Raw genomic sequence first — 18,476 nt, 5'->3', positions numbered from 1 at the left:
TGGGTGCCACGAGACATCATTAACAGTTGCTGCCATTCGAGACCGAGCCCAGTCATTTGCTGAGGGCTTCTTGCGCTCTCCCGGCTCATGTTCCAGTTCGGCGCCACAGGGGATGGGCCTTCATGCAGGGCTGGTCTCCGCTTTTTACCCCAAACCCGGTGGGGGAGCAAGAGAGTCCTCCCTGGTCTGCAGCCACCCTGCCCTGGGTAGTGACTGTCACAGCCATACCGTGGGCTCAGGGTGCAGCCTTTGGTGGGTGCCTTCCACCTTCCTAGAGCCCAGGGAGCCAAGGAGGCTTATACCCATCCCACCTCACATCCTCTCCCTACAGGCCTGCCTGGAAAGTCCATTTTCCTTGATTATTAAGCTCCCACGAACGGAGGGCTTACAGTACACTGGTTGGGGGACCCAAATTGGAGTTAGCCCCACTGGCCGGCCAGTCGTCATCTAGTCGGCCAGCCCTCCAGGCTATCCAGTTGCCCAGCCCTGAGTGGATTCTGACTTCTATGGCCACCGTTCTACTATCTATATCAACCAACACCTTTTCTTGGGTCTGATGAGAGTCGGCATGGGGCGCCTTAACCCGGCGTTTGGTTCATCTCACAGCACCAGTTCTGCTTACCAAAAATGGCCCACTATGTACTCGCATTCCATGCCCAGCTCTACACCAGCGAGCTGGGCTTCTTACCCATTTAAAGTTTGAGAATAGGTTGAGATCATTTTGGCCCCAAGACCTCTAATTATTCGCTTGAGCAGATACAACAGGGAGTTTTGAGCATCAGCTATCCTGAGGGAAACTTCGGAGGGAACCAGATTGTTCAATTAGGCTTTCACCGCTTACCCAGGTCAGACGACCGATTTGCACGTCCGGACTGCTACGGACCGCCGCCAGAGTTTCTTCTGACTTCGCCCTGTCCAGGCATAGTTCACCATCTTTTGAGTCCTATTATGCACGCTCATGCTCCACCATCCCTCCCCCTCCCCAAATTTTGCACAATTGTTTCTGTATATAGTGGACTATATTTATCACCATTCAACACATGTCACTGTTTCACCACAGTCACGTACTTTACATTGCAATTGAAATTGTAAATTGCGACAGCCTTTCTTATTTGATTTTCTCTTAATACATTATTGATTCAAAGATTTTGGTGTGTGTTATATAATTCTATTTGATTTTCTTTGTAAATCATTCATATTGGTTATAAGTAAGCTGTTGCTACTTGTCCTAAGTAATTGATACCCTGACAGAACCAATTTTTTTCTTTAAAACCACCATCCTGAAAGAGCAGGTGAGACGGACTGGTGGTGCGCCCGCCACAGCCTTCGCAGCAGGATCCCACATCAGCTGGCGTGTGTCGGCCCTCACCTTCATTGCACCACAGGGTTCCGCTCGGCCCTCCGACTCCTTGGTCCGTGTTTCAAGACAGGTCAGGTGGGTAACCGACATTGCCGTAGACCCCAGGAGCCCAGAGTGGCGTCACCGCCTGGCGGCACAACATGGTCGGAGCACACTGAGCACAGTCCACTACAGTTGCGCCGGTAGCAGGGGGCCCTGTCCCTCTTCCCCGCCCTGGCACACCCCAAGAGGTGGCTGGGAGCAGTTGCCAGGGGAGGGCATGGAAGCGGTCGAATCTCCTTCAGCCCCACAGACATGGCGAAGCTGCAGCCAAGGGAGCTGTAACACTCTCCACCAGAGCAGAGAGTCACCTGCCACCCCAAAGCCTTCCCAGCCAACCTAGAGTTGGTCGCAGCACACCACAGCGAAGGAAATGCACCCTGTGGGGCCGGGTGCTCCCGGGCGCCGGTCCCGCAGAATGGATATGCCTTCCCGGGCAACCGGCTTTCCCGCTGTGTTGAATCCTCCAGGCGGACTGCATGGACCCCATCTGTTTACCTCTCAACTGTTTCAGGCCCTCTTGAACTCTCTCTTCAAAGTTCTTTTCAACTTTCCCTTATGGTACTTGTTGGCTATCGGTCTTGTGCCCGTATTTGCCCTTAGATGGAGTTTACCGCCCGCTTTAGACTGCATTCCCAAGCAACCCGACTCCGAGAAGGCACGAGTCTTTACCGGCCTAACACCGTCCGTGAGGTAAGCCTCGATCAGAATGACTTGGCCCCCCTGAGTGACGCCGGGAAGGAGATCTTCTGTAGGCCACATTCACCGTGCCTGCCGCCGGGTGAGGATTTGGCACTGGCATCTTTACTCGCTTTTACTGAGGGAATCCTGATTAGTTTATTTTCCTCCGCTTAGAAATATGCTTAAATTCAGCAGGTCGCCACGTCTGATCGGAGGTTGTAGCTGGACGCTGAAGCATGGGGGAGCCGGGGATGACACTGGCCCCTGGGCTGCTGCAGGGGCTGAGATCACAGCAGCGCACTCTTTTTCCTGGGTTGGAGGTGAAAACCAGCAGGGGCAGGCAAGTACCCACGTGACTGGCAGGGGAGTGGCCTCCTCGGCTACAGAGCTGGCTGCCCGAGGAGGCGCACACAAGGGGGACACCACAGACAGATACGTGCAGCAGGCAGCCAGGCACCTTGAGACAAGCCCGGGGATGAAGTGGCCAGTCTGCACCCTGCCGAGGCAGGTGGGAAGTTAGACTAGCTGTACCTCAGTGACAGGACTGAGGGGGGGATCCTGTGACCGGCGATTGAGGGACTGGAGGACGGGGGCCCCACCCCAGGGTCCGCCGGGTCCCTCGTCAGAGCTTCTAAACCTGGCTAAACAGGGGAAGCCTCCAAGGGCCTACTGGGCTCCCGTCTCAGGTACATGGCAGTGCAGCACACTGGAGGAGGGAGAGTGCCAGACGCGGGACCCAGTGGGAACTTCTGGACCTGGCTGTGCAGGGAAGGCTTACCTGGGCCTGATGGACGTCCCAGGCCCTACACCGTGTGGCAGGCTGGAGAGCAGAGTCTAGGGTGGGAGCGTCACTCCTCCAAGGCTCAGGGGGGCTCGGTCAGAGTTCCTGGACCTCCCCAGGCCCGGGCGACCCCGTATCGGGCTCACTGTCACATGTCTGGCTCGAGGACGGAGACAAGGACCAGGAACCCCCTCCCCAGGGCCCGCCTGGGCCCTGATCAGAGCATCTGAACCCAACCAAGCAAGAAAAGCCTCAATGGGCCCGAATGAACCCCATCCCAAGCCAATGGTGCTGTGGCAGACTTGAGGACGCAGCCCATGGTGGGAGCACCAAACTGCACCGAAGCTTCTGGACCTGGCCACCCAGGGGAGGCCTCTCTGGGCCTGACGGGCCCCTGTCCCAGGACCTTGCCGTTGCGGAAGGCCAGAGGATGGAGCCCAGGGTGAGAGCACCCACCCCAGGGCCCAGCTGGAGCTCCTGGACAGGATAAACCTTACCGGGCCTGCAGGACTCCGTACTGGGAGCTTTGACAAGTGGCGGCCATGAGGACAGAGCCCAGGACAGAATGGCCCCAACCCACGAGACCGCTGGGGCTCTGGTCAGAGCTTCTGAAACCGGTCAAGCAGGAAAAGCCTCCCGAGGCCTGATCCTTTCGGGGTACGGCTGGCTGGAGGATGGAGCCAAGGATGGGAGCTCCCACACCAGGGCCCGCGAGGGAATCAGTCAGAGCTTCTGAACCCAGCCAAGCGGGGGACGCTTCCCCGGGTCAGGACAACAGGTAATAACACGTGTTGTACTATTCTGTGTTGCCCTAGATTTTGGGCCCTAGCTCAGCTGGCACCTTGGGAAACCTAGCCAACCTGTACATTTTTGAAAACTAAACACCTTGGGCTATCCAGGGTGGGCTGATTCGCATGGCTCTCACCACATTTCATTACCCAGAATCCACTGCAAACCTCAGACTTTGACTAAAAAACACATTCTCCTCACATTTCTGTGATGGCAAGTTCTGGAATCTGCAGGGAGCCACAAATTCCTTCCAGCCGGCATTCCCCCGATTCCGTCCTCTGCAGACACCAAACGTGGCTGAGGATGGAACCGTTCTGTACTCCGCACAGACAGGGTTACAGTGACATGCTACGCAGGCATGCTAATGGGGCCCTCTTCATGCAGAGAAGACTGGAGCCCCGCCTGCACCACAGGGGCTGCATGGGGTGTCCATTACACCCCTGAATATCAGCTCTAGAGACATTATTTATATTGTAACCCACTCACTGGGCAGTAATCTCAGATCATTTACCCTGAAATTGGGCAGTGACTATACTCAATGCTATAAAAAGTTGACCTTAGTTACAATATACATTTTTCTTGCTTCTCAAATTGATATCTTGAGCATGGTTGATAGCATGAGTTATGGGCATGTGTTATGTGTTCGTAACTTTCACATTTCTATGTTTTTCAAGTGTTTTCTTTCAGTGAATGTCATAGTTATTTTAATGATTACTTAATGTCCAAACCCCGCTTTTGGCCGGGGCTGTGGTGAGGCTCTGCGTCTAACCTGTCACAGGCGGCCCACTCTCGCTGCGCATGACTTAACTATGCATAGCTGGGGTTGGGCTAAGGATCAGGCTCTGCATGTAACCACCTAGTTTAGCAGGGGTTGGCTGCAAAGCCTGACTCTAGCCCTGGGTACCATCTAGGGACAATGGGAGAACAGGCTTCCTTATCTAATAGGATTCCTGTTTTTTTTAATTTTATTTCTGAGGTATAAAAGTATTCACGAATCCCAAACAGCAAAACTTCAAATCCCACTCATCAACATTTTACAATGCTTGTATCTCAAAACCTAAGGAACATTTGTGTACCGTACAAAGAAACACACACTTCCTGATAAAAGTTCTCATTTTGTGCCACATTTCGTGTAAATATCTTCAGCGCGTTGGGATGTAGGCGCAAGCAAAGTTTCCTGTGGGAGCTAATGTGAGAAAATATTTTTATTCCAATTTCCACATCCTTCCTTAGATTTCATGTCGCACCTTCGCTGGCTATGCCAAGCAAATGCTAAACAGAGTACAAATCCATTCACAGGGCTCAAAAGTATAGCACATCACAAATGCATTTTAAATGGAAAGTGTACCTGAACCATAACTACACACTGGCAGCTAGCACGGTCTAGTTCACACACACCCACCCCAAAAAACTGCTCTTTTGAAACTTACATTGTCATAACCTCATGTTGTTGGGAAATATAGCTTGGTACGGTGCATAAATTTCAAAGACCGTTTTGAAACTCAGAACTGGGGAGGAGATATACATGCTTTGCTTGACCCATCCCAGACACTAGGTAGTAGCTTCACACACTTAGATACATAGTCTGGCATGGGATAATAAACTCACAGATTCCTATAACACCCATCCATGTGCAGTAACCCCAAACACTACCGCACTGGGCAGTAAACTGACACACTGAAATAATACCAACACTAGGCATTATTCTGACACAGTGAAATAATACCAAGCACTGGGCAGTAACATCAAACACCAATGTATACTCACTAGTGCCAGGTGTTAAAATCTTACCTTCCGGAACTGCACCATGGTTCTCATACTTGTCCATTCGCATGATGCTCAAGTTTTCACAACCAGAGTGCAAGCGGATCGCACAGAAAACCTTGGCCTGGCCATGTGCCATCACTGTACGGAAGAACTGATCATACTCATCATGGGAAAGGGGTGATCCTGGCACCTTCAAGTGTGCAGTAGAAGAAATGTAACTGTACCAAGTAGCATATTGAGCATTGGTGCCTTTCCAGACCTGGATCCCTGCGGATGAAAGAGAGAAACAGGCAAGCCCATGAAATGTCCATCAAGACCATCAAACATTTAGATGGAGATCATGAAGGAAGCAATAGCAGAGCAGTTGATCCCACCTTTGGTTTGCTAGCATGATCAAGGCACACCTTCGGGATCTAATTTCTTATATGTTTTCTCCTAGTGCTGTCCTCAATCTTAGTGTGTCTGGTTATGTAAGACCTGCAGGAAGCTGGCTCTTTATATACTATACTAGAGTAAGGTATAGTGTGCACAGAGTCCAGTGGCTCCCCAGAGGCTTTACAGAGGCTCAAGTAGATAATAGTAATGCTCTCTTTTATGGTAGCATTGGTGAGAATTTAGGCTTACCAGAGGGCAGTGCAAAGCATTTGTTGTACACACACAGGCAATGATTACTCACACTCAATGACTAAATCCGAGACCAATGTTTTGTAAAAATATTACTTTTATTATATTATATTTTATAGAACCAAAGGTACTTTGTTGTAGTAACAAACAAGTTACTTACCTTCGGTAACGATATATCTGTAAGAAACATAGGTTAGTTATAGATTCCTTACCTTAGAATTACCCAAAGGTGTCAGACTGGATCTGGAAAGTTTTTGTCAGCAGTACCCCTGCGCGTCAGAAGATGGCATTGGTCGACTCCGCGTTTGTCGTTGTGGTCGCCGGGATGATGTCCCGGTTGCTACATAGACGCTGCCCTCGCGCGCTGTCAGTTCTGTACACGACTTTCCACGCCAAGACAAGACGTGCCAGACACTGACCACTGGAGCACAAAACTAGGGCCCTGAAAAGATATCCTTAACCCTAAAAGTCAGTTCGCAGAATGAGGAGGATGGGTGGGGCGGTAAGGAATCTATGTTTCTTACAGATAAATCGTCACTGAAGGTAAGTAACTTATTCATCTGAAAGAAACAGTTATAGATTCCTTACCTTAGAATAGATACCCCAGAAATACCAACCCCGGTAGTGGGTCTGCGAACTAAGTTCACACCAGACAGTCCTGGAGAACAGAACGGCCAAAGAAGTCGTCTCTCTGGACTTGGCTGTCAAGTCAGTAGTGTTTAGTGAACGCGTGCAACGATGCCCATGTAGCTGCCTGACAGATGTCATTTAGGGGGACTCCTCATCCCAAAGCAGTGGTAGCTGCCGCCGCCCTGGTGGAATGGGTGCGCAGCCCCACTGGCAGCTCTTTCTTTGCCAAAGAGTAGCAGGTTTTGATGCACAGAACGACCCACCTGGACATGGTTCGTTTGTACACAGCCCGACCTTTCTTAGAGCCCACGTAAAAAACAAAGAGATGGTCCTCCACCCGGAATTGTTTGGTGCGATCCAAGCAGAAGGAAAGCGCACATTTTGGATCCAGATGGTGGAGCCTCTCTTCCTCCTTTGAAGGATGAGGAGGCGGAAAGAAGGTGGGCAAAGTGATGGTTTGGCCAATGTGGAATGAAGTAACCACCTTGGGAAGGAAGGAAGGTCTAGTTCTCAGGATGACCTTTTCCGGATGGATAGCCAGAAAGGGAGGCTCGGAAGGAGGAGCTTGTAGCTCACTCACCCTGCGTGCAGAGGTGATGGCCACCAGAAAGGCAGTTTCAAAGTGAGAAGTCTGAGAGGACAGTTATGAGCAGCTCGGGATACCAGACTCTTAGTGTCCAATCCGGAGCCACAAGAATGACTTGGTCGGTCGTGCTTAATCTTCTTCAGCAATTTGGGCAGAAGTGGTATAGGCGGAAAGGCGTATAGAAGACTGCAACTCCACTCGTGACAAAAAGCGTTGCCTAGCAAGTGCCGCCTTGGAAATTCCAAAGCGCAGAACTGCTGACATTGCGCGTTCTCTTGGGTGGTGAATAGATCTAACCAAGGCTCTCCCCACTGCTGAAAGAGACCTTGCACCACCTCCAAGTGAAGACGCCATTCGTGATCTATCATGCACCTACGGCTGAGTTTGTCCGCCCTGGCGTTCAGAGAACCTGCCAGGGATATGCCCTGATGTTCCAGCCATGTCCAGAGGTGGAGGGCCTCCTGACATAGGGTTCACGACCCCACCCCGCCTTGTTTGTTGCAGTACCACATGGCGGTGGTGCTGTCCGTGAACACCTGCACTACTCTTTCCCGGACAGAGGGAAGGAATGGCTTGAGTGCAACATGAATCACCTGAAGCTCTAGAAGGTTGATGTGGAGCCCGGACTCCTCCAGAGACTAGAGGCCTCTGATCTCCGCCTCCCCCATGTGGCTGCCCCATCCCAGAAGTGATGCATCGGTCACCTCTGTGAACTCTGGCTGAGGATCGGAGAGGGATCTGCCTTCGACCCAATCCTGATTCGTATGCCACCACTGCAATTGGTGTGCAGTGCCCTCCGAGATCTGGATGCCATCGGACAGATTCCCTTGATGTTGGGCCACTGGAACTTCAGGTCCCACTGCAGTGCCCGCATATGCCATCTGGCATGATCCACCAACAGGATGCAGGAGGCCATCAGAACCAGCAGCCTGAGGGTCACCCTGACCGAAACCCAGGATAGAAGCTGAAAGATCGGAATCATAGCCCGAATATCCCAGACTCGCTGTTCGAGAGGATAAACCCGAAACTGCGTCGTGTCCAGAACCGCTCCAATGAAGAAGAGCTTCTGAGAGGGGCTCAGGTGTGACTTTGGCACGTTGATGGAGAACCCCAGTGAATGCAGGAGGTCGGCCGTAGTCTGGAGGTGGGAGACGACAGCCTGGGGAGATCCCGCCTTCAACAGCCAGTCGTCGAGATAGTGGAAGACTGGAACCCCTGATCTGCACAGATGAGCTGCGACCACCGCCATCACTTTTGTGAACACCCGAGTGGCACTGGTAAGACCAAAGGGGAGCACAATAAACTGAAAATGCTCGTGACCTACTGTGAACCGTAGGTAATGCCTGTGGGCCGGCAGGACGGGGATGTGGAAATAGGCATCCTGCAATTCCAACGCTACATCCAGTCTCCAGGGTCGAGGGCAGACAAGACCTGAGCGAGCGTCAACCGTTTAAACTTCTCCTTCCGGAGGAAGCGGTTGACGTTCCTGAGATCCAAGATAGGATGCAGGCCTTTGTCCTTCTTGGGCACCAGAAAGTAGTGGGAATTTCAACCAGGACCTACTTCTGGGGCAGGAACGTGCTCGATGGCTCCCTTGGCCAAGAGACCCGAAACTTCCTGTTGGAGAAGGGCCAGGTGATTCTCCGACATGCGATGGTGCTGAGGTGGCATGGCTGGAGGAGTAGTGTTGAAGGGGATGGAGTAGCCCCTTTGGACTATTTGCAAAACCCACCTGTCCAACGTGATGATGCGCCAGTGGGGGAGGTGATGGCGGATCCTGCCACCCGCTGGCATTTGGTGGCCCTGAAAGGTCGGACTAGGAGGGTTTGGAGGCTGTTGCAGAGGGGGCTGTGGTGGACTGGCCCGCCCGCTGGCCCCCAGAACCACGGCGGTGGTTCCCACGTCCCCTGCCACACTGGGGCTGAACAGCTTGCGCCGGCCTGTGGCTCTGGGCGGGACGTAGCGGGGCACCCCTTCCGTAGCCACGAAAGGGGCAAAAGGCAGATTGCGCAGGGCGGGTGGTGGAGAGGCCCGAGGACCTGGATGTCACCCGAGAGTCCTTAAAGCGCTCTAGTGCATTGTCTGCTTTGTGGCCGAAAAGGCGACGGCCATCAAAGGGCATGTCCATAAGTGTGGATTGGACATCCCCGGAAAAACCAGTCGAACACAACCAGGTGTAGCATCAAAGGGCTACCGGCGTGGAAATCGTACTGCCAAGAGCATCGGCGGTGTCCAGCCCACAGCGGATGGTAAACTTCACTGCATCTCTCCCTTCGGCAATCGCTCGAGAGAGTGCGGCCCGGGCCTCCTCCGGGCACTGAGGCAGCACTTACACCCACTCCGTGTGGGACACGTTTGCGCAACGGCCCAATAGACATGTGGTGTTTACCGACCGCAGTCCCAAGCTGGAGGAAGAAAACAACTTCTTCCCAAGATGATCCAGTTTTTTAGATTCCCTGTCCGGGGGAGCGGTAGGGAATGCACCCTTGGACGTGGAGGCTTGAACTACCAAGCTCTAAGGGGTGGCGTGTTGGGAGAGGAAAGTGGGGTCGCCCGGGGCCGGGCGTTGGAATCGGGCAATCATCCTGTCCACAGGAGCCCCTGTGTTGGGCCTGGATCGTGTGCCCAAAAGGATGACTGTCAGGCCTTCATTAAACGGCAGCAGGGGCCCCCAAGAGCTTGCTGCCGGTTAAAGCTCCTCTGTCAGGAGGTTAGTCCTGACTGTCACCATAGGTAGCTCAGGTGGAGAGGCTCGGCCGCCCTACGCAACACCACTGCATATAACTCTCCCTCCTCCGTAGCCAAGGTAGGAGGAGACAACATGGCAAGGTCTGGTGAGGTTTCCAAACCACTGGCTTCCCCCAGTTCCTCTTGCCAGTCCTGCTCATACACCAACTGGTCTGTTAAAGGGTCTCCAGACCCCTCCCAGTCCTCCTCACCCTCCTCTGGCTGCCAATCTGCTCTCAAAGAGCCGGGTAGAACAGTGGCACAAAAGTACCCATTGGCGTCAGATCCGGCGAAGTGGAGGCCGAAGCGGACACAGCCGATGCCGGTGGCGGACGTGGTGCCAGTGAAATTGGCACCGGGGGATGCGCAACAAGGTCGACCGGCGCTGATCCGGATCCAGGCCAGGATCCATGGGGACCCTGCCGAAGCCGCCGAATGCCCAGGGTCCCCAGTCAAGTCCGCGGGGCCCGAAGGCGGAGTTGGGCTGCCCAAAGATGGCATGCATCGCTTCGTAGAAACACCGAAGCTGGGCAGGGGTCGTACCGGGTCCGGAAACAGAGGAGAACCCGAAGTTGACCCAGCAGGCTCTGTACACGGAAGGGCACCACCCGCATCCCTCGTCGCGTCGGCCGACGGACGGGGAGAAGTCGAAGAGCGACGATGCTTCTTGGACAAAGAAAGGTGTTGGCTCGGCGACCGGTCCCTCGACCTCCTCTGCGACCTCGAGCGGCGCAGAGCCAACTGCCGGGCCTCGAGTAGCTTTCGGGACCGCTCCCGCAAAGACTTCGGGGCCATGGTCTGGCAGTCGGAGCACAACTTGGGGTCATGGTCGTGCTCCAGGCAGTAGAGACACACGCGGTGCGGATCCGTCACCGACATGAGTCTGTTACAGGAACCGCAAGCCTTAAATCTGGGCATCCCTCGTGCACCAGGAGTCAATGGACTCAAACAACAACGAAGTCGACAAAAGTCGAGAAAAAGTTCAGTAAAAAATTGACTGGGGGTACCGCTCTCTCCGGATCTGCGCTTACTGGCGCGGAAAAAGAAAGAGCTGACGTCAGCGCGCGAGGGCGGCCTCTATGTAGCTAACGCAACGTCATCCCTGCAACAACGACGCGAACGTGGAGTCGACCGACGCCACCTTTTGACGCGCAGGGGTACTGCTGACGAAAAACTTTCCGGATCCAGTGTGACGCCATGGGGTAAGTCTAAGGTTAAGAATCTATAATTAACTGTTTCTTTCAGATATGCGTTTTGCAATATCACTGTTTTTCAATGTAAAAAGTGGACACTGCATATTTCAATCAATACAATGTAATCCTATGGGAGGAAATACAATCAGCAATATGAAGGGAAGAAAACGAGTTACGATAATGAGCTTTTAGATGAAGAATCAGTACCAGGCAAGTGACCTCACTGCACCACCAGCGGCACTGGGGTGGACGGGTGCAGAGGTCAAACTCGGAATCTGGTGCCAATGTTATCCAATGGAGAAAGAGGGCAATCACAGGTAAGTAGAACGGTTTGGTAAGCCAGTCTCCGGGGGTTAAGGTAAGCAAATGGGGGTGGGGGGCACATGGTATCACCAAATTAACACCACCAGCAGAACAGGGGCGGCCCTAGTGCAGAGTGCCAACACAGTGTTGTGCGCCTCATCCAAACCAATGGGGAATCTCAAACTCGGAAAAAGGCTGCAGGCTCAGGCCAGGACGCCGGACGAAAGAATCCTACTGCTGCACAGGTAAGTTGGGGTCCAGTGAGCATTGGGTCACCTTCGGTAGATCTCACCAAGGCCCAGAGGCTCCGGGTGTAGGGGTGTCCTTTGGCATTGGAAGTCAGCTTACCGGTGCAGGTCACGATTGGGGCAGGGGGTCGTAGTGCAGAAGCTGCAGGCGTCGATGTGGAGTCCTGCAGAGGTAGGCCCACAGTTGACTCTTGCTCTAAATTGCTGGGGAACGGTTCAACAGGCAGAGCTTTGGTCTTTAAACATGTTTTTCTTCTGGACAGGTTCGCTGTCCATGGTAGATCAGGAGTCTTTTTAGAAGGCAGGCAGTCATCCCAGGGTTCTGGAGGTCGCTGGTCTGCGGGACGAGTCGCTTATCTGTAGTAGGGTCTTTGAGGGCTGCAGACAGGCTGGTAGGGCTGGGGCCAAGGCAGTTGGTGTCTTCAGTCTTCCCTACTGCATGGCTCTTCTTTGCCTCTTCTTCGTACTTCGTTGGTAATCTAATGATTAAGGTTCAGGGGTGCTCCTAAATACTCAGTTTAGGACCGTTACAGGGGTTAGAAGGTAGTAGCCAATGGGCTACTTACCTTTAGGGTGACTACACCCTTTGTATGTCCACTCCTTTTTGGGAGGGGGCATATCCCTAACCCAGCCGTGGCCGCTGCAGGTAAGAGCGGTGGCGCCAGGTGAGGGGGGATTTCGAGAGACGACCACGAGGGAAAATTCATTATTTATTTAATTTTCCCTTGTGGTCATCTCTCAAAATCCCCCTCACCTTGCCCCACTGCTCTTACCTGCAGCAGCCGCGGCTGCCCTAACCCTATTGGCTAGAATCCTCCAAAGCAAGTTGGAGGATTTTCAAAGGAGGGGCTGCTTCAGTTCAGGGCACCTTAGGGGTGGTCCTGGCTGAGAGGGGACACACCTCTCTTGTTTACTAATTTTGCCACCGACCTTGCTGCCAAAAGTGGGGCATGGTCAGGGGGGTGGGCATCTCTACTAGCTGTAGAGGACCTGGTTAGTATAACAAAGGACATGAAGCCTTTGAGGCTCAAAACCAAATGCTGCTCCTGCTTGGGGGTAGGTGTGAAGCACCTCCACCCAGAGCAGGCTTAGTTTCTGACCCACAAGAGCAAAAAGCTCCCACCTCAGGGGGTCAGAAACACATCTAGAGATGGCAGGCTGGTGCAGACCAGTCGGGCACACACTAGTGGTTTTGGTAGGTTTGCAGGGGGCACCTCTGAGGAGCCCTCTGAGTGCATTTATGAATTAATCCAACACTGACATCAGTGTGGGCTAATTAATCTGGAACGTCTGGTACCAAACATCTTGGAGTTCGGTGAAGCCATCATATAACTGTGTAACTCGTAGTGACAAGCTACCAGCCCATGTACTCAGTATGGCTTCACCGTGCAGTTATAGTGTCTAAGAATGGACTCAGACACTATAGGGGCATATCTGCTCATGCAGTTATACCCTCGTGTAGGATGTTGGTTTAGTATATGGTGCACATTCAAAGGAGTGAATGCACTTTGCACTGATCCAGGCAACCCTAATGGTGATTTTAGTGGTCTTTGATAACCATAGAAAGCTCTCAAAGTGGCAGCTGTGGAGAGCAGCCTTCAGGCTTATCTTGAAGGAGTGTAGAGCTGATTGTTTTACCACATTTAATCAACAGTGTAGATTAGATGAATAAGAACCACACAGTGTTTATAAAAAGAAGTCTATTTATTACACAACACTATCACTAACACATGGCTATATCTCCTACCCGAAGATATCAACAATACACATGAAGGTATTACTGAGCCGCACACCTGGCGGCAATAAACCACTGTGTATATAGATTCGGAGACGACCCTGCATATAGGATGGACAAATGGTTGTTACCAGGGGGTACGTATTACAGAGCTCTCTACTCTAGGCCCCAGAGGTATCCCCTTATGAGACCAACTAAACATTCAGTGGCAATTTGGCACATGGCTAGTAGGAGTCTGGGGTGGGACAAGAAATTCACACTGGCTATCCCCCTATGGGACTCGGAACGACTGGGTACAATGGGTACTACATAAGGGTTCGACAAGTGGGATCTGATTGGAATCTCTACCATCGGGGACCGGTGGAAAAACGGTGAGATGATTCCATTCGCTGCTCTGCAGCAGAGCCACGAACTCGCAGACTCGGAGTACTTCAGGCACTTGCAAATCAGACATGCCCTGCAGTCGAATCTCCCCAAAGACACCTCCCTACCTGACGCTTCACCACTAGAGGACAGACTCCTAAATGGTTATTTGACGGATGGAGTTATATCTTTGACGTATAAAAAGCTGATAAACAACACCCCGGATCCTCTGATACTCCTGAGACAGCACTGGGAGGGAGACGGGCTGGAGATGGACGACGAGGAGTGGCAGGAGGCTCTGGCCTCCCCAAAGGAGGTTGCAATCACTTCCAGACTGCGTCTGGTCCAGTTAAAAATCCTCCACAGGATATATGTTTCCGGAACAACCTTGGTTAAACTGGGAAAGACAGACGAGGGCAGCTGCAGACGCGGATGTGGGCAGCTTGGTTCATTTATGCACATAATATGGGAGTGCTACCTTATCCAGTCCTATTGATCACGAGTGCACAAATGTATGAGTCATGTGTCGGGGTAGTCATACGGCCAGAGACTAAGAGATGTCTCTTGAATATTTGGGAGCCCACCGACCTCAACAGTAAAGATAAGCTTTGGGCACTGCTGGGCCAAATGATAGCCAAATGGAACATTGCGCAGCTGTGGGGAGCGAATGAGCCACCCAGGGTGGACTCCTGGAAAAACGACATGGACTGGTGTATGTTCAGGGAAAAAATTGTCTGTGTCTCCCGTGGATGTCCCAGGAAATAGTCTTCTATTTGGAGTAAATGGAATAACTATCGTGGATGTATCTGTACCCCCCCTCCACCCCGATTCTGTTTCAGATGAACAACTTACACCAAGTCTCTGTTGTTAGATGGAAATATCAGTATGCTTGTACCTATGTAAGATCCAGACTCGACATATGTATGCATTTTCAGTGCCCTGTAATGTCGACTTTGTTGGTTAATAGAAATTAAAACAATTTAAAACACAATACACATGAAAATAATCAAAAGAAATCAGGTAAGTGGCACTGGTCTCCAGGGGGATACCAAACCATATACTAAGAAAGTGGAACTGCATGGAAGAACAGGACTTGGACCAGAAGTCTCAGAGGAGCTGGGAGAACAAGGAACCACCCAAGGTAACTACCCAAGAGCCCCACCGAGTCTGTGTGCAGGGTGGAAACACAGCTGCGTGCCCAATGGCAGTCTATGGAGAAGTCCTGGTTGCAGTTTTAAAGAAGAAGGACCCTTTCCAGAGGACCCCGAAGAAACACTTTGGATGACGAAAGGTTGTAGAGCCACCCCACCCAGGGATGCCCCAGGAACCAGCTTACCTGCACCAGGTAAGTCAAGTGCATAGGGGTGAAGTGACGTTGGAACCTCCTGTAGACGACAATGAAAAACTTTGTAGAAAAGGCATCTGGAGAAGTTTGTGAAGATGTCTGGTGGAATCCAAAGGTGGATTCTTGAAGAGGAGAACCTGCAAGCAGAGGGATTAGAGTCTATGCTATTTGGAGGTGACCAGGAGGCAAAGAGGCACAATCCCCACCCTTTTAAGGGAGCTCAGGAGAGTTGTTGAGGACCTTGTAGCTGCAGCTGTGGGGACAAATGGACGCAGAGGTAGACCAGGAGCCGTTCACGAGCAGTCCCACATCCGTTGTCGGTGTCTACGTGGTCTGTGTCTGGTGGGAGCATCAACAAGCCTTAGCAGCCGCAACTAGCATGGAAGACGCAATCATTGGGGCCACTAAGGTCCAAAGTACTCACCAAGTGTAGAAGAGTCATAGCAGGCCACAAGCAAGCAGGGGAGCCCACCAAAGCAGGAGAAGACCCTCAAAAGGACCCACAGGCCGAAGGCACAGGAGTTGCAAGAAGATCTCAGGCAGCTCACCAAAGATGGGGGCCCACAGTGCATGGGATGTAGTGAGGATGCTGATCTCTGAGGGATGAGGTGCTGGAGGCTTGAGCTTTTTGTAGCCCAAAGATCTCTGGAGTACAGAGTCTACAAGCCTTGGCAACGGCAAGTTGACGCAGTGCACAGGGGTTTGGTCCCGGGAGCTTTGACGAGCGATACTGTCCTCCAAATTGCAGGAAAGACAGGTCAAGCCTCTAGAGAGCTGCAGAACCACAACTAGTGTTGATGGGCCTTGGGAAGTCTGCAGGACAACAGTTGGCAGCAGACCGGTCAGCTTTAGCTGCGGTGCATGCAGAGGCAAGTGAGTGACTCCTTCACTCCAACAAAATTTCTTTGGATGTCCTTGATACCCACAGGTCTTCTGGAGAAGCTAAGTGAAGTACAGACACAGACGAGGCAGAAGAATTGAGGAACAGCGAGACCAGAAGCAGCAGGAGTCATTCTTGATGCACCTTGGTTGCAGTCGAAGTCCAACGAAGTCCAATTGTCCAGACGGTTGAAGAGTGTCTTGGTTTCAGAGGTGAGTCTTGTTCCATGATAAATCCGAGAATCCACCCACAGGGGAGCCCTTAAATACCACCGGAAGAGGGTTGGAATGACTTTGGGTCCCTCCCAGAGGAGGGCCTGGACAGAGGGGAGGATACTCCCCTATTCTTTGTCCAGTTTTGCGCCAGAGTGGGAAACAAGGGTTCCTGAGCTGGCTCAAACTGGAGTATACAAGGAGGGCAACAAATGTGCCCTTCAATGCAGTCTGTTGGTGCTTCACTCCAGTCCAATATACTAAGTCCGTCTGTGAGGTGGTCATACCTCCCTGTCACAGGAAACCTATTGTTCTACTTTCCCCTGCTCGAGCTCAGCTCAGCAGCAAGAGGGCAGAACAGTTTCTGTGGTCGGCAGAAGCACTAGCTAGCTGGCAGACCATGAAAGGCTGCAACCGGGGGAACCCCCCCAGTACATAGAATACGACCTCCAACAGTGGAATCGGTGTTTGGGTTTGATTCCAACATATTTGATACCAAACATAACCAGGTTCGGCATAGCCATTATATAGTTAGACATCTCGTAATTAACTGATGCCCACTATTTGTCTTAAAATAACTAACCGCACTTACAAAGCCTGGAGAATAGACACAGGAGTTTGTAGGGGTGTTCTGCTCATGCAGGGGCACCATCACACTTATAACCAAACACTTAGCCCTCAGAACTGAAGGGCCTACAATAGGGGTGATTTATAGGTTTTAAATGCAGTGACCTCAGATATAAGGAAACATGTCTGTTGTGAGAAGTGCAAGTAGCCACTCACATATGCTGCAATGGCAGAGTTGAAGTGGACTCCCATGGGTGGGACAATGCATGCTGCATCTCTTGGGAGATCCCTGGTGTACCTATGCCCTGGGTACCTCAGTACTATATACTAAAGATTTATAAGGGTACACCAATCCAATTGTGGGAGCACAAAAGTACTTACCAAACCACTTTGGGACAGGGAGCACAGATGCTGGGGTTCTGATTAGTAAGATTCCAGCAAACTACAGTCAAAACACACTGACACCAGACAAAAAAGTGGAGGTGGCCATGAAAGCAGATCCTACTTTCCTACACCTCACATGATATAATGCACCCTGCCTTAAGGCTGTAAGGCCTGCTGTAGGGGTGACTTACCTATGCCTCTTTCCTTCGTCTCTTTGCCGTATCTCCCCCCACCCCTTCACCCTACCCCCTTACCCTTCTACGCTTTATTTATCTCGTCCTCTATGCTCTTTAAATGTTTCCTTGGAGACCCAGCATTTTGGCGGCTGCCCGGTGGAGCTACCTTGTTGGCTATAGAGGAGATGGGCTGGGGACTTCCCCCTCGGCCGTCACCTACCCAGCCGGACTTTGGGCAGACTTTCCTTCGTCTCTTCGCCATATCTCCCTCCTTAACTTTTACCTTACTCCCCTACCCTTTTCTACGCTCCATCTATCTCGTCCTCTATGCTCTTTAAATGTTTTCTTGCAACAAATGTAACTTGTAACTGATGTAACTTTGTAACAATGTTGAACCTCATGTAAAGCGCTCTGATACCTAAGGGTCTAGCCAGCGCAATATAAAACTCATTAAATAAATAAATATAATCTAATGGGATGCAGCCCTTAGCAGTGAGATGGATGAGGAAGTGTAAGAGACAGGTGCCCCGTTTGTGGTTTTCAGTAAGTTGGCAGCTTTGAGAAGCTCTGCAGGTCCTTTATGGTATTTATAATCTTCATAGTCCACTTAGCTGGTAACTACGCTGGGTTCTGATATACTTTGTTTAAAGCTTTTGGTCCCGAGCAGCCAAAAGTTGCAGAAAGACATGAGTCAGAGATCTTTTTACTATCATCCCATATCCGATTGCCATTGTGAGATGTCAAAAGGCAGTTATAGCATGAATCTAGTTGGGACTTGCAAAAGTGAACTAAATTAAAGTCCTCTATTGGCTAGCAACATGTGACAGATCTCCTCAGTTATTCCATTCCTGTTCAGTTTGTGATGGGTGATTTACTACTGTGGACTGGTACAGTACTGGGTGATGGACATGACCATAGCAGTTTTGCCTTATGTGAGCATGAGAGTGTTTGAAATTTTAATGCTGTCTTCATAAACTACAATTGACTGTCCAACCTGTAAGCGTTACTGTATCAGTGTGTGTTAGATATTGTATTGTATTATAATTGCACTTATCACCGGAGTTGCCGAATGAGGATATTTCCATC

At 51.4% G+C, this 18,476-nt stretch overlaps 1 protein-coding gene across 1 annotated transcript in view; it reads right to left on the bottom strand.

Annotated features, from left to right (window-relative positions):
- Window positions 1-18,476, bottom strand: part of ACRBP (acrosin binding protein) — a 101,910-nt gene that overhangs the window by 52,419 nt on the left and 31,015 nt on the right. Inside the window, exons 2-3 of the mRNA XM_085615188.1 lie at window positions 15,163-15,211; window positions 5,442-5,684 (exon numbers count right to left, since the gene is read on the bottom strand). Of these exons, the coding sequence (XP_085471314.1) occupies window positions 5,442-5,684; window positions 15,163-15,211 (292 nt within the window). The remainder of the gene's footprint in view (window positions 1-5,441; window positions 5,685-15,162; window positions 15,212-18,476) is intronic.

The sequence above is a fragment of the Triturus cristatus genome, chromosome 7, assembly GCF_964204655.1.
Source record: "Triturus cristatus chromosome 7, aTriCri1.1, whole genome shotgun sequence".
Taxonomy (NCBI): Eukaryota; Metazoa; Chordata; class Amphibia; order Caudata; family Salamandridae; genus Triturus; species Triturus cristatus.
Note: the sequence above shows the minus strand (reverse complement) of the source record. Positions and strands in the feature narration are given on the sequence as shown.